General features: G+C 50.8%; 1 protein-coding gene across 1 annotated transcript; it reads right to left on the bottom strand.

The window, feature by feature from the left end:
• Positions 1-2,205: 2,205 nt before the first annotated feature.
• On the bottom strand, positions 2,206-3,915 carry LOC102450081 (olfactory receptor 10Q1-like). The gene has a single exon (XM_006120892.3). It carries the CDS (start codon positions 3,913-3,915, stop codon positions 2,959-2,961), a length of 957 nt encoding a protein of 318 aa, XP_006120954.3. The 3' UTR covers positions 2,206-2,958.
• Between the last annotated feature and the right edge of the window lie 10,646 nt (positions 3,916-14,561).

Below are 14,561 nucleotides of genomic sequence, written 5' to 3'. Positions count from 1 at the left end.
CCTACGGTGTTTGCATTTCACAGTTGTGTTTCAGAAACCTAGGCTACTACTAAATACTGTTTCTGGTGAAATTGTCTGATGCTGGTCATACATTGTACTGTTGTTTTGTAAAGGATGTTGAACAATCTTGAGACACAATGTTGCTGACTTATTAGCTCAGTGGTGCAACGCATTGCTTTGTGGATTTTACAGTCGTAGCAGTGGGAACATCACCTTACATTTCTCCTTGTCAGTCGATGAACTATCAGATGAATCCTAAGTGCAATTGTAGTATACAACAAAATGAATGCTATTTTAGAATGAAGTACCATGAATTTTTCACACAATGCGACACTTTCAAGAGTGAAAATTCAAGTGGGTAATATTAGGTGTAGAGGTGACAGGCCCTTAAATTAGGGAGAAATATCCTACAATTATGAGAGTGCCTAGGTCCTATGAAGAGCTTAATCCATCCCTGATTTGACTTCCTGCATAACGCAGCCCAGAGAACTTCCCTGACTTAATTCCTGGTAGAACAAGCACAAGAAGAACTTCCAACCTTGATTTTAAAATTGCCAGTGATGAAGATTCCATCCCAACAGTGGGGGAATGTTCCCACTGGTTCATTACCCTCCGGGGAAAAGTTTGCACCGTGTTTCCAGTCTGAATTTGTCTTGCATCAGCTTCCAGTCACTGGATCATGACCGACCTTTGGCTGCTAGGTTGACAAGTGCGTTCACAAAGAGTTGTGCCCCATAGGTGCTTCCAAACCAATGTTCTGGAAGGCAGCTGCAATGTGAGCGCAAACATTTTGTGTCAATGAGAGGACAGCCTGGCCCATCTCAGTATTGCTGCAGATGAACATGATGCCTTGCCTGTGAGTGTCTCTTTGTGAGGGGTCGTTTGCAGACTGCCCAGCGCTGAGCATCTGAGGATTTCCTGGTGCCCTGCTCCAGGACAGTGTGGCTCAGGATTTTCCCTCCAAGAAATATTGTGACAATGACGTGTGCTGAGCAGACGCGCATGTCTAGGCCTGCGGCACTGCAGTGGTTCGGGCAACCAGAGAGATCAGCGTCAACTCAGAACAAAACTGGTTGACATTTCTGAATCAGCTGTGGAGGGTAGTTTTTGTTCTGTGGACAGTTTTCATGGGTTCATATTTCATCCCAAATGGGGATGAAAACAACTGTCAGAGCATTGGGACTCTCCCACCGGACGGACGTACCAATTAACCCGCTTTCCCCCGCTTATTATTCTTATGTATTAGCCACTAACTTTGAGTGCCTCCCCGGCTCGTGCCCAACTTGAAAAGAAACTTCATTCACTGTCCTTGGGCACTGCGGGAGCTGAGCGCTTCTGAAAATCAGGCCCAGCACCATTTGGGTGGCCAGACACATAGGAACCAGTGGTCCCTGTAAGCGGGGTGCTTGGGTGGCCACCCAGGAGTCAAATGCCGCCCAGCTGATTAGCAGAGTGCCCCCACCAGCAGTGTGTGTTTTTATTGGTGGTGCACATCTGCACTTGCCTCAGTGTGTGTAATAAAATTTATTCTGCTCATGGATGGCAAAAATTAGAGAAATCCCAATATTAGTTGCCCCTTTTAACAGTTTCAGCTACTGTGGTGCACCAAAGGGCACATTGCTGCGCTGACATGCATGCCGCTACAGACCAGACACCTTTGTCACAGGCTTTAGTAACACATGATGCCAGAGACAGGGAATTATTTGTGGTGTATTTTATTAGCCAGGGTGCCAAGTAAGCAGCGGTTGCTCCTTCAGCCTGGGACAATTCCCTGCAATTGCTATCTGGAAGTGACACCGTGATGGGGAACTGAGGCTAGTGAGTGGGCTGCATGAGTGACCCTCCTTCATCTCAGTGGGCTGCAAGATTGTCATAACTGGGACTGTCTCCTGCGAGTGGGAAGTTTTGCTCACTGCACTTGCTTACCTCGATTTTTGGTAGGTGCTTATTGAATTGTAGAAGCAGTTTGATCGGATGCAGAGGGAGTGCATGGCTCTGCACACAATGATGGTGAATCAGCACGTACAAATAGCTAGGGATTCCCCTTGAAATTAACAAACCCATCAGCTCAAGCACCCCATAAGAAACCTGAGAGACACTTCCCTAGGAGCCCTCAACAAACCTGAGAGACACTTCCCTAGGAGCCCTCAACAGTCAGCATTTCACTTGACCCTTCTCACAAGCAATGAGTCTGTTCATGGGAAGAAGGAAATGTTATTAAAGGGGGAAAAGAACACAGTGTTAATTTGGGAAAACATGACAATAATTAATCAGCAAGTGAAATAGATCATCCTAGGCAATAGTTCTTTGCCTCAGTCTCCCTAAAGCCAGTGTGACTGACTGATGGACAAATGTCCCTTTTCCCCTTCCCACGGGGTGCAAGATGAAGATTTTGGTTAGGGTGACTTTTCACTCGATGCACATTAAGTACAGTCCTACTGCCTGTTGCCCGACAGTAAAGATGAGGACATTTCATTGTCATCACCCACCAGAGTTAATAGTGTTTTAATCAGAATGACCAAAATGTTTCCATTGGGAAGGTGGGTAACAAACATGCAAATGAAGTCAGACATTGTATCTTTTCCTCCAATCGTCCAAGAGATGGCAGCAGAGAGTTCTTTCCCTCCAGCAGCCAATAGGCTGACACTAGTTTTCACCCTGATCTTCTGACTCCTCTTGGCCTCTGCAGCTTTGCATCTCGTGCACTGCGGCAACTAGGGCTGCCCCCTTTCAGAGCCCATGCGTACCACACCCAGATCCTCCGGGGCACCCCTGCTGCCTGTCCGTGGCATAGAAACAGGCGACCTCTGCAGTGTGGAGCCTCAGTGAGGAAACTGGATTTTCCTGGCCAGAGGGGCAGGCAGGAGATGTGGCCGGCCGGCATGGCCTGGGTCTGCCCATGGTCGGTGTGTGGGAAAGGGGGTGGAGATGGCTGCCGAGACCGGGCCGTCCGGCTCCTCAGCGAGGCTGGGCTGTCAGTGTCCGGCGCAGGGCTCTGCTCAGGGCCTGCTTGATGTCCCTGTTCCTCAAGCTGTAGATGAGGGGGTTGAGCAGGGGCGTGGCGAAGGTGTAGATTAGAGCGAGGTGCCGGTCCTCATCCTCTGCGGCACCAGCCTTGGGGCGCAGGTAGACCAGGCCGCAGCAGCCGTATTGCAGCAGCACCACGGTGAGGTGGGAGGAGCAGGTGTGGAAGGCCCGGCGCCGGCCCTTGGCCGAGCGGATGCGCAGCACGGCGGCCGCGATGAGGGCGTAGGAGAGGCAGATCAGGAGGAAGGGGAGGGCCAGCACAGCCACGCCCACGCTGAAGAGCACGGTCTGGTGTAGGCGCGTGTCCCCGCAGGCCAAGCGCAGCACGGGCGGCACATCGCACAGGAAGTGGTTGATCTGGCGGCTGCAGAAGGGCAGGGCGAAGACCAAAGCCGTCAGCTCCAGTGAGAGCAGCCCCCCGAGGGACAGCGAGGTGGCCAGCAGCCGCCAGCAGAGCCGCCGTGTCATGATAAGGGCGTAGCGCAGCGGGTGCTGGATGGCCACGTACCGGTCGTAGGCCATGACGGCCAGCAGGAAGCAGTCTGCGCTGCCCAGCGCCACGAAGAAGAACATCTGGACCCCGCAGCTGGCCACGGGGATGGTGGTGCGGGCATCCCAGACACTGGCCAGCATCTGGGGCACCACCACGGTGGTGTAGCACACCTCCAGCCCCGAGAGGCTGCCCAGAAAGAAGTACATGGGGGCGTGGAGGGCGCAGTCAGTGCAGACCACCCAGAGGATGGAGGCGTGGCTCATGACGATGGCGAGGTAGAGCAAGAGGAAGAGCACGAAGAGGAGCTGCTGTGTCGTTGGCACGGACGAAAAGGGGCGGAACACAAACTCGGTGACAAGTGACTGGTTGGCGTGGCCCATGTACCCCAGATGCATCTCACCTTCTAGGAAACAAGAGAACCAAGAGTTACCCAGGGGATGTGTATCTCACTGCATCCTTCAGCGCTCTCTGTGCACCACTCCTAGTGCAGGGTACCCTGAATCCTGTCCCTGTGCATCAGTGTCCCTATAAGCTGTGTGCCTGGGAGAGATTCAAATGCTGCCCAGCTAATTAACAGAGCATCCACAGCAAGGTGTTTGTATCTACTGGTGGTGCACATGCACACATACCTCAGTGCTCATAGAAAAAATTATTCCACACATGGATGGAAAAAGTCCACACCTAGAGGGAACATTGGCACTGCAACCGGGATAAGGCCTGCACACCAGGGTCCTCATCCCTGCGTTGCTTTATGAGCCCAGTGGCATTGCCTCCTCTCATAAGGCAACTTAAAACTTTCACTGCTAAGAGTTTGAAAAGCAGCTGTTGGTTTTGTAGCCTAAGTGGAGACCTCTTGTTTTTAGAGGGTGGGGCCAGACCCTCAAAGGCACCCAACGTCCATTGATTTCAATGGGAATGAGTTGCCTGGATACCTTTGAGGAGCAGGACTTGCTAAAAATCACTCCCCCGCTTGTGGTGTCTAAGGCTGGACTCCCAAAACCACGAGTCCCTTTTGAAAACGTGGAGCCCATCGCTGTGGCATTTCCTCTTCCACCTTGGCTTGCGTTTGTACCCACCCACGGCAGAGCTACAAGGCCAGCGGAGCGCCCCGGGCGTGAGTTAGCCGAGGTAACCCCGGGCAAAGATACCTTCCTGCAGTGCGAGCGGAATCAGCCCGTCACTTGACCCACGTGGCATTCCAATGGGGCTCCCGCTCTCCTCACGCAGCCCCCCTCGAGCTCACAGCAGCCTGCGGGAACTCTGAGGCTCTGGAAATGTGGCATGAGAAGGGAAAGCAGAGCTCTAGATCAGTTGCGCCCAGGCACTGCTGGCAGAGACAGACAGAGGGGTGTATGGAGCTAGCTAGCCAGGAGCAAGCACCCTACATCTGGGAGTTCATGGTGAGTTTAGGGAAATCAGCCAGTCCCACCCCTCAAGGGCAGTGATGGGCCCTTTGTTGGATGGTTTGGACTTGTTAGAACCCTCAACAGGGGCAACTTAACTATTTCACTCCAGGTGGAATAAAGAATAAGTTGATGGATTTAAGCAATTCTACCTTCTGAGGAGTAATGCAAATAAGCATGCTCTTGTCTAACACTCCAGGTTATTACATATAAACACACACAGCTATAAGCCATAGGTTAGAATATTCTAGATATTTACCTATATGATAATGAGTAATCAATGGCAGAACAAACTGCTGGTCAAACACCTCCCTGCTGGAGACCAAAGATGTCAGGAAAACATCTCTCTCTCTGGATAGCTCCCAAAGACTACTCCCAAATACACTCCATTATCTAAACTTTTTTATAACTAACTTCTACAAAACACACAGATCATAATGACCCCTATTAACTCGTCACTTTTCTAACTTTCAATAAATTTTCCCTGTCAGAGGCATCTAGATTCAAAGTGGTCCGTCCACATATTGTTTTTCTAGGGCCATTGATTAAGCACAGTTAACTAAAAAAATTAATTGTGCTTTTAAAAATTAATTGTGATTAGTTGCTCTGTTTAAACAATGGAATACCAATTGAAATGTACCAAAATTTTTTGAATGTTTTCCTACTTTTTCAAATATACTGACTTCCATTACAACACAGAAAAAGAAAGCGTGCAGTGCTTGCTTTATGTTGCTTTTGAAAACAAATATTTGCACTGTAAAAATGACAAACAAAAGAACTAGTATTTTTCAATTAATCTCAGACAAGTATTGTAGTGCAATCTCTTTATCATGAAAGTACAACTTTCAAATGTTGATTTGTTTTCTTACATAACAGTACCAAAACAACGTGAAACTTTAGAGCCTACAAGTCCACTCAGTCCTACTTCGTGTTCAGCCAATTGCTAACTGAAACAAGTTTGTTTACATTTATGGGAGAAGCTGCCCACCTCTTATTTACGTTGTCACCTGAAAGTGAGAACAGGAGTTCGTGTGGCACTTTTGTAGCTGGCATTGTAAGGTATGTATGTGCCAGGTGTGCTAAATGTTCATATGCCCCTTCATGTTTCAACCAACATTCCAGAGGACATGCTTCCAGGCTGATGATACTTGTTCAAAAAATGTATTGATTACATTTGTGACTGAATTCCTTGGGGGAGAACTATATGCTTTCCTGTCTCCTACTCCATAGTTTTACCCACATTCTGCCATATATTGTGTTATGGTGTCCTTGGACCACACAACCCAGCATTTGTTGTTTCCTTTAAGAAAACTTGTCACTGCAGATTTGACAAAACACAAAGACGTTTCCAATATCAGACTTCTAAATACAGCCAAAGCACTAGACCCAAAGTTCAAGAATCTGACGTGCCTTCATCAATCAGAGAGGAACAGAGTGGCACATGCTTTCAGAAGTTTTAAAAGAGCAACACACCCAAACCACCAAAAAAGAAAATCAACTTTCTGTTGTGGAAGTAGCTCAACTAGGCAAGGGTTAGACTGAAAATCTAAAGGTCTCAGGCTTTGACAGGGCTTTTTGCTCCTGATCTTGTATCTGACTCAGATGAGGAAAATGAACATGCATCAGTCCATACTGCTTTGGATCATTCTCAAGCAGAATCTGTCAACAGCATAGACACAACCCCTAGAATGGTTGCTGAAACATAAAAGAACATTAGCCCATCTGGAATAAAAATATTTTGCGATGCTGGCTACAACAACAGTATGCAATGCTTGGTCTCACTTTCAGGTGACATTGTAAAGGAGAAGTGGGCAGCATTATCTTCTGTAAAATATAAACAATCTTGTTTCTCTTAACAATTGGCTGGTAGGACTTGTAGGATGCTGGTTTACATTGGTGTGGTTTTAAATGCCGTTATTTAGGTGCAGAATTTTACATGTGTACGTTCAGCTTTTATGATAATGAGGTTGCACTACAGTATTCGTATTACATGAACTGAAAAAGTGTCTCTTGTTTTTTATCATGCAAATGTTTGTAATAAAAATAAATTGAGCACGGTACACTTTGTATTCTGCATAACAACTGAAATCAATATATTTGAAAATACAGAAAACATCCAAAAACATTTGAATAAATGATATTCTATTTAACAGTGCGATTAACCCTGATTAATTTTTTAGTTGTGTGATTAATCGAGATTCATTTTTAATCACTTAACAGCCCCTATTTCTTTTCCTTCTCCAATATTTGCTCTTGTCCTTCCTCCTCCCACTCTCATTAGCAAAACTGCCAGGAGTTATCCCTTTGCTTCTGAACGCCCGTCTCCGCATGACGCCCTCACTCTGGGGTGTTCTGTTGCATTATTTCATAGTGACTGAGTACAAACCATATGGCTGCAATTAGCTTCATCGCATTCTGGGATCTGTACCCCACTTGAAGCCAGGGCCACAGGACCTGACGGGCAGTTTCTCCAGGATTGCCAAAACCTGGGTCCTAGCTGAATGCCCCTGGAGGCTGGGGAGGGGTCTTTGTCCCCCAGTTTGCACACACACATGCGCACATGGAGACACGCACACATATACATATGCACACATGCAGGCACACACATGTGCACATGGAGGCGCGCGCGCACACACACACACACACACACACACACACATATATATACACACACTAGCCTAGGTTGCCCTCCACTGCACTAACATGAGCTAGGCTGTCTCACACCTCTCAGCTCAAACGTAGGCATCCCCCCAGTCTCTCTGGGCCTCCCTGCCCCCTCTGCCGGATGGGGATTCGCTACCCTGCTGCACAAGGCAGGCGGGAGGCACTGGGATGGCCGTGGGGGCTAGTGCCCCGCAGCGCAGGGAGGGGGGAGCAGCTGGAGATGCTGGGGCAGGGAGCCATTGGAGCAGTGATGAATCCACTCCCCGGGAACTCTCTACCCCTAACGGGGGCAGCTGCCCATGGCGCGGGGTCAGCGAGGCTGCAGCTCCCAAGCCGAGCAGGGAGGAGTCCTGCAGCAGCTGCTGCTGGATACAGGCCAGAGGGACCCAGGCTGCTCCGGGCTGGCAGTAGCTGTGTCTCCCGTCCCTTCACCATGCCAGTGAATGCAGCTCTTGATAACCAGCAGAGGAGCCAGAAAGCCAGCAGGGGAGACGTCCCTTCCAGTTCTAGTGTTCTATGATTCTATGATCAGCCCGGACAGGCCAGAGCTGGGCAATGCACCAGAGAGCAGCCTGGACTGGCTACGGGGGAGCCAGTGGGTTTCACTCAGAGGAGCCCATGTGCTTTCACCCTGCTGGGAAGGAGGTGGGTTAGGAACCCCTTCCCCCCTCGACGGGCTGTCGTGGAGCTCACTGAGCCAAGGACCCAGCTGGGCTCCCCTGGACCCAGCAGACACACCTCTTTCCAGGGCGCAGCTGCTAGACGAGGACAGGGTGACAGGGGTCCAGCCTGCAGCTTCGGACTGAGTCAGGTTCTCAGCCGCTGGAGACGACTGCTCTGCTCCCACTGGAGAACGTCTGAACTGACCCCAGGCTGGTCAGGGGCCCTGGGCCGTGTATTCGGATACCACGTCTCCAGCTGCAGTGTTGAAACAAGCCAGCCCAGGCCTGCTCCCAGTTCCCTCTCTGCTGGGCCTTTTCCTGCCACCCACAAAGCTTGGGGCGCGGCTGATATTAAACATCTCAGTGCCGCCCTGGACGGTAAAACCCCCCACCCATCCCAATCACAGCTGGCAAAGCCCCAGGGCAAGAAACCGGAGGAGGGGAGAGGCAGCATCTCCATGCACTCTTTGCCCTGCCCAAGCTAGACACCCTCCTGAAAACGGGGCATCCCAAGTAAATACATGTGCAAATGAACAGGCGGGGCCCATCCCCCTCCCTCATATTCTGGGGTTCCCAATGCCAGGCCCTCGGGGAGGCTGGAGATGGGTTTGCTGGTTCCGCACAGGGGGTGAAATTACGCCCTTACCCTGCCAGCAAGGTCCTGTCAGGTTCCTGGAGCTGCTTGGCGTGGCGACGGGCTGAGCTTCATGCTGTCGGCTGGCTAAGATGGCCACAGGGCGACGTCCTGGCTGAGGCCTGGGGGATTTTAGGCAATGGAGGGTGGAGAGTCAGCGAGTCGGGCAGGGTCCAAAGCTCCCCGACACTGGGCGCTGGCTGTGGAGGGAGCCGGAGGAGGGATTTCAGAAAGGGGAGTGTCTTGCAGCACCAGGGGACACCTCGGAGCATCCCCCTCTCCCCTCACTGCCTCCGCCTCTGCCCTGATGCAGCCCGAGTATTTAGCTTCCTCCCAGAGATTTGTCCCTGGGGGTGCCGCCCCCCCCCCCCCCCCCAGCACTGATGCATTTCCTCAGGCAGAAGCGACTGAGCCTGGTGCTGTCCTGGGCACAGAGGCCCCGGGCTGGGTTCAGAGAAGAGCTGGAGAAGTGAAGGGTGGACGGGTCCCCCCGTGGCTGTTCGCCACAATGGCCAGGGCCCAGCCTGTGCCCAGGGGGAAGCGAGACCTCTGCCTGCCGCGAGGGGATGGGTCTAACTGCTCCGTACGCTCGCTCTGTGTCCCTGGGATCCTGGCCACGGCCATGGTCTGACCCCGTGAGTTAGCACCGTGGTTCCCCTTGTGGCGAACTGATAAGCTCGACAGATCTGGGTTAGACAAGCCTCTGATTGCCCGCACCACCCCTGCCCCTGTGGTGGGCACCAGCTACTCCAGCAACCTCTGCCAGGCCCTTTTTGCCCCACCAGCACCACCTCCATTGGCTTCCCACCAGCGCCGGCTGCAACCGCTCAGATTCTCTGTGTGCGCACCCTCGCTGCTCTGTACAGCCAGCACTTCTTCCCAGCCTCCAGCGTGGGCTTAGGCGCTCGGGGCATGTGCTCTGTGCCACCAGAGCATTGTGGGCCACGCTTTCCTCGAAGGAGCATCAATCACATTCATTTCCCCTTGGCCCCCTGGGCTCCCTCGCTGGGAATAGGCAAAGAATTGTGGGAAGGGGGAAATCGTAGAATCATAGCACACTAGAACTGGCAGGGGCCTTCAGAGGCCATCAAGTCCAGTCTCCTGTCCTCATGGCAGGACTAAGCACCATCTAGATCATCCCTGACAGGTGTCTGTCCAACCTGCTCTTACATAGCTCCAGTGATGGCGATTCCACAACCTCCCTAGGCAACTTATTCCAGTGTTTCACCACCCTGACAGTTAGGAAGTTTTTCCTGATGTCCAACCTAAATCTCCCTTGCTACGATTTAAGCCCCTTGCTGCTTGTCTTATCCTCAGAGGTTAAGGAACATGGGGGCATTTGCATTTAGCATCCAAATTCACTGGTTCCACTCAGCTCTGCAGCCAAGAGTCGGCAATGCATTGTGGGTAGTGGCATATGCAAATGAATAGCCCTGGGGATGTCCATGTAGCCTCTGACCCCTCCTACCCTGTGCTCTCCATAGGAGCTCATAGGGACCTGGCTGCCTCAGGAGTGGGGGGGCTCCCTACCTCCATAGCTCGGCTCTGTGTTGGATCCCAGGTATTTTATGCCAGATGGAAACAGTCCCCCCCAGCAGCCACTAGCCCAATGTAACTCCAACCCCAATGCAGCCAGGCTGTGCCAGTCACAGCCAGTCCACCCCCCTGAGTCACGGCAACATGCTGGTCTCAAGCCCCCCACTACAAGGAGCCTTTAAGGGTCTTTCACTCCGGAGAGCAGCGTCACTGCTGTTTTATTGGTCACTTCCCCACCGCGCCTTGGCACCTCCTGCTTTCCCAGCACCTGTTGTGGAAACCTAAGTTCCTTCTGTGTTGTGCAGCCGCACAGTGGGCTCTGGAGAGCCATGCAGGTGGCAGCCACAGGGGCCTGGACTGGAGAGGAGGGACTTAGGTGGCATGCAGGGCTGCGGCAGTGAGAAGAGCCATCTCTTTGCCAGCCCCCAGACTGCTACAGTAGGAGAGGGTTGGGGGGGGTTCTCTCTCCCCACTACATCCTTGGGGTAGCCTGTACCTCAAACCCCTCATTCCCAGCCCTACCACAGAGCCCTCACCCCCAGCCAGAGCCCTCAGCCCTACAACCCAACCTGCTGTGCTAGTCCTGAGCCCCCTCACAAACCCCAACCCCCTCACCCCCAGCCAGAGCCCTCAGCCCTACAACCCAACCCGCCATGCTAGCTCTGATCCCCCTCCCACACCACAAACCCCTCAGCACCACCCCTGCTGCACAACATCTCTATGGGGGTGCACATAATAAAATTAATTCTGCACATGGATGTAAAAAATTAGAGGCAACGTTGCTGGAAACGCCAACTCTTCTGCAGCTCGCTGGAGGGGCTGTCATAGAGCCTGGGGGAAGCATTGTTATGAGTATGTAAGTATGGATGGAAAGATAGATAAGAAGGAAGGTACATTTTGATCTTAAAATATATGACTGTATATACGGACACCAGATAGACCACTGTATGGAGGGGTGAACCAATGGATGGATGAATGGATAGATGGACCACTGGATGGATGGAGATATTATAAGGTGGGTGCATAACTGGTTGGATGTCCATTCTCAGAGAGTAGTTATTAATGGTTCACAGTCAATCTAGAAGGGCATAATACATGGAGTTCCACAAGGATCAGTTTTGGGATTGGTTCTGTTCAATAGCTTCATCAAATGATTTAGATAGTAACATAGGGAATATACTTACTGGCTACGTCTACACTGGCACCCTTTTCCGGAAATGTTTATAACGGAAAACTTTTCCGTTATAAGCATTTTCGTAAAAAGTGCGTCTACATTGGCAGGATGCTTTTCCGGAAAACCACTTTTTGCGGAAAAGCGTCCGTGGCCAATCTAGACACGCTTTTCCGCAAAAAAGCCCCGATCGTCATTTTCACAATCGGGGCTTTTTTGCAGAAAAGAAATCTCTGCTGTCTACACTGGCCCTTTTCTGGAACAGTTTTCTGGAAAAGGACTTTTGCCCGAACAGGAGCAGCATAGTTTTTCTGGAAAAACACTGACGATTTTACATTAGATCGTCGGTGCTTTTCTGGAAATTCAAGGGGCCAGTGTAGACAGCTGGCAAGTTATTCCGGAAAAGCAGCTGATTTTCCGGAATAAGTGGCCAGTGTAGACACAGCCACTAAATTTGTGAATGATACCAAGCTGGGAGGGGTTGCAGGTGTTTTGGAGGATAGGGTTATTATTCAAAATTATCTGGACAAATTGGAGAAATGATCTGAGGCAAGTACGAGGAAATTCAACAAGGACAAATGCAAAGTAGTCCATTTAGGGAGGAACAATCAGTTGCTCAAGTACAAAATGGGAAGCAACTGGTTAGGAAGGAGTACTGCTGAAAGGGATCCAGGGGTCATAGCAGATGACAAGCTAAATATGAGTCAACAGTGTGACACCATTGCAAAACAAGCAAACATGATTCTCGGATGCATTAACAGAAATGTTGTGAGCAAGACACGAGAAGTCATTTTTCCACTCTGCTCTGCTAATTAGGCCTCAGCTGGAGCATCGTGTCCAACACCACATTTCAAGAAAGATATGGAGAAATTAGAGAAGGTCCAGAGAAGAGCAACCAAACTGATGAAAGGTCTAGAGAACAGGACCTATGAGGGAAGCCTGCAAGAACTGGGCTTGTTTAGTCTAGAGAAGAGAAGACGTTGAGGAACATGATAACAGTTTACAAGTACATCAAAGGTTGTTACAAGGAGGAGAAAACTTGTTCTCTTTAATCTCTGTGGACAAGACAAGAAGCAATGGGCTTAAACTGCAGCAAGGGAGGTTTAAGTTGGACATTAGGAAAAACTTCCTAAGTGCCAGAGTGGTTTTTGAGGGAGGTTGTAGGATCTCCATCATTAGCAATTTTTAAGAGCAGGTTAGATAAATCTCTATGAGAAATGGTCTCGATAATCATTAGTCCTGGCATAAGTGCAGGGAGCTGGAATAGATGATCGCTCCCAGTCCCTCCCAGTCCTACTCTTCTGTGTTTCTAGATGGACAGATGAATTGATTCACTGTTGAGGATGGACGAGAAGCAGCATGGTGAATGGAGTCCCATCCTTCACTAATAAAAGAGGCTGGACACTGGAGCCCATGAGGACTTTGAGGAATGGGGCAGAAACTCGATATTTATCAGAGGTCCAGGATATCCTGATGACCTCTACCCCTCTGGAGAGTCACCATCAGTTGCTGCTGCACCTGGCTGATTGGCTGGGTGGCTGTTGCAGACCCTGCCTTGCTGAGGAACGGCAGGAGCCCTAGAAGAGAGCAGCTGCGATGGGGCAGGAAAAACGTGAAATCCTCCAGGCTGCGGATCAGAGGAGAATGCTCCGGCTTCAGGGTATGGCACGTTAGCACGAAGCTATGGCATTCTAGCCCTGGCATCTGGCTGTAGGTGAGTGACAGCCGAGCCCCATCGCTAGGCAACGGCTGCTCATGGGAAGGTGTGAATGAGTTGGCAGAGGGTTCACACCTGATCTGAGTGGCCACGAATAGGAAGCCAAAGGGAAACCAGGCACAAGAGGGGGATCATAAAGGCTCAATGAAGTGACACAGACAGCCCCTCCCAACTATGGGGAAGCCTTCTCTTTACCAAGAACAGATGCCAGCACATTGCTATCCTCTCCCCAAGTCTTCCAGCTGCGCCACGGCCTGGAACCGTGGATGGGAACCGTGGTCAGAAGCTCTGCTCCTCTGGCACAATGCAACTTGCTCACGAAGTCGGTTTGTGCAGGAGACAGACAGTCCTTGGAGACCGATCCCAGCCTGGGGGCATGAACTCCTGTGGGAACGAAGGACCTTCTCCACCCTCCCCACCAAGTGCAAAGGGGACTTCTGCAGCTGGCCTTTGCCGCCAGAAACCCAGAGCAGCGTGGACTTTTCAACACCGCAGTCGAACCCCAGGACGTGACTCCTCCATGGAATTGCTGCACGTCTTTCCATCTTTGCCGGGCTCCCTGCGCCTTCTTGTTATCACACACAGCCTTGGCCTCCGGGGCAAGCAGGAGCGTTTCACAAAGAGCCAGAAGTTGGCAGAAGGGAGCATACCGCACCCTGGGCGTGGTACGGAAAACCATGTCACTGCATTGAGTTCCGTAGTCACTCCCGGCTGCTGTTCCAGTGAGACCAGGCAGCTCGGGCACAGGAGTGGACATGCCTTAAATCCAACCTGTGATCCATCGAGCCTACTCTTCTGCCTTTCATGGTGGCTGCCACCGGAGGTGTCAGAGGAAGGCATCAAATCTGGCAGTAGCAAATCAGAAATGATGTTATGCTGGAAGATGTTAATGGCCAACCCTACCCCAGAGCAATGATTTAAATGAAGAAAAACAAAACTGACTTGAGGGAAGGGCTCAGGCAACGTAGGGTAAACCTTCTAGTGCATACACAAAGAAAACAAATGAAATCAGTCCCCATAGAAAGAGGAAACTGAGAATTACACAGTGAGAAGAAACTGAAAGTTCCCAAAAGCTTAGTTGAGTTCACCAAAGAGCATTTTTGATCTCCAAATCTGTACAGTCTGCTGACTCAGCAATGGCATCTTCCCTCCCCTGGCCTGTAGGAATCCTCGTTGGAATCCAGGCTGGCTCTTCCTCTGAAATCGCTGTTAGCCAGTCAGCTGACTGATTAGCCAGTCACTCAGTTAGGTGTA

This window comes from Pelodiscus sinensis, chromosome 5 (assembly GCF_052426305.1).
Source record: "Pelodiscus sinensis isolate ZL-2025 chromosome 5, ASM5242630v1, whole genome shotgun sequence".
Classification (NCBI taxonomy): Eukaryota; Metazoa; Chordata; order Testudines; family Trionychidae; genus Pelodiscus; species Pelodiscus sinensis.
Note: the sequence above shows the minus strand (reverse complement) of the source record. Positions and strands in the feature narration are given on the sequence as shown.

Bases quoted from the DNA above. Each gene is read 5' to 3' on its own strand.
- LOC102450081 (XM_006120892.3), bottom strand. From the start codon at position 3,915: ATGCATCTGGGGTACATGGGCCACGCCAACCAGTCACTTGTCACCGAG.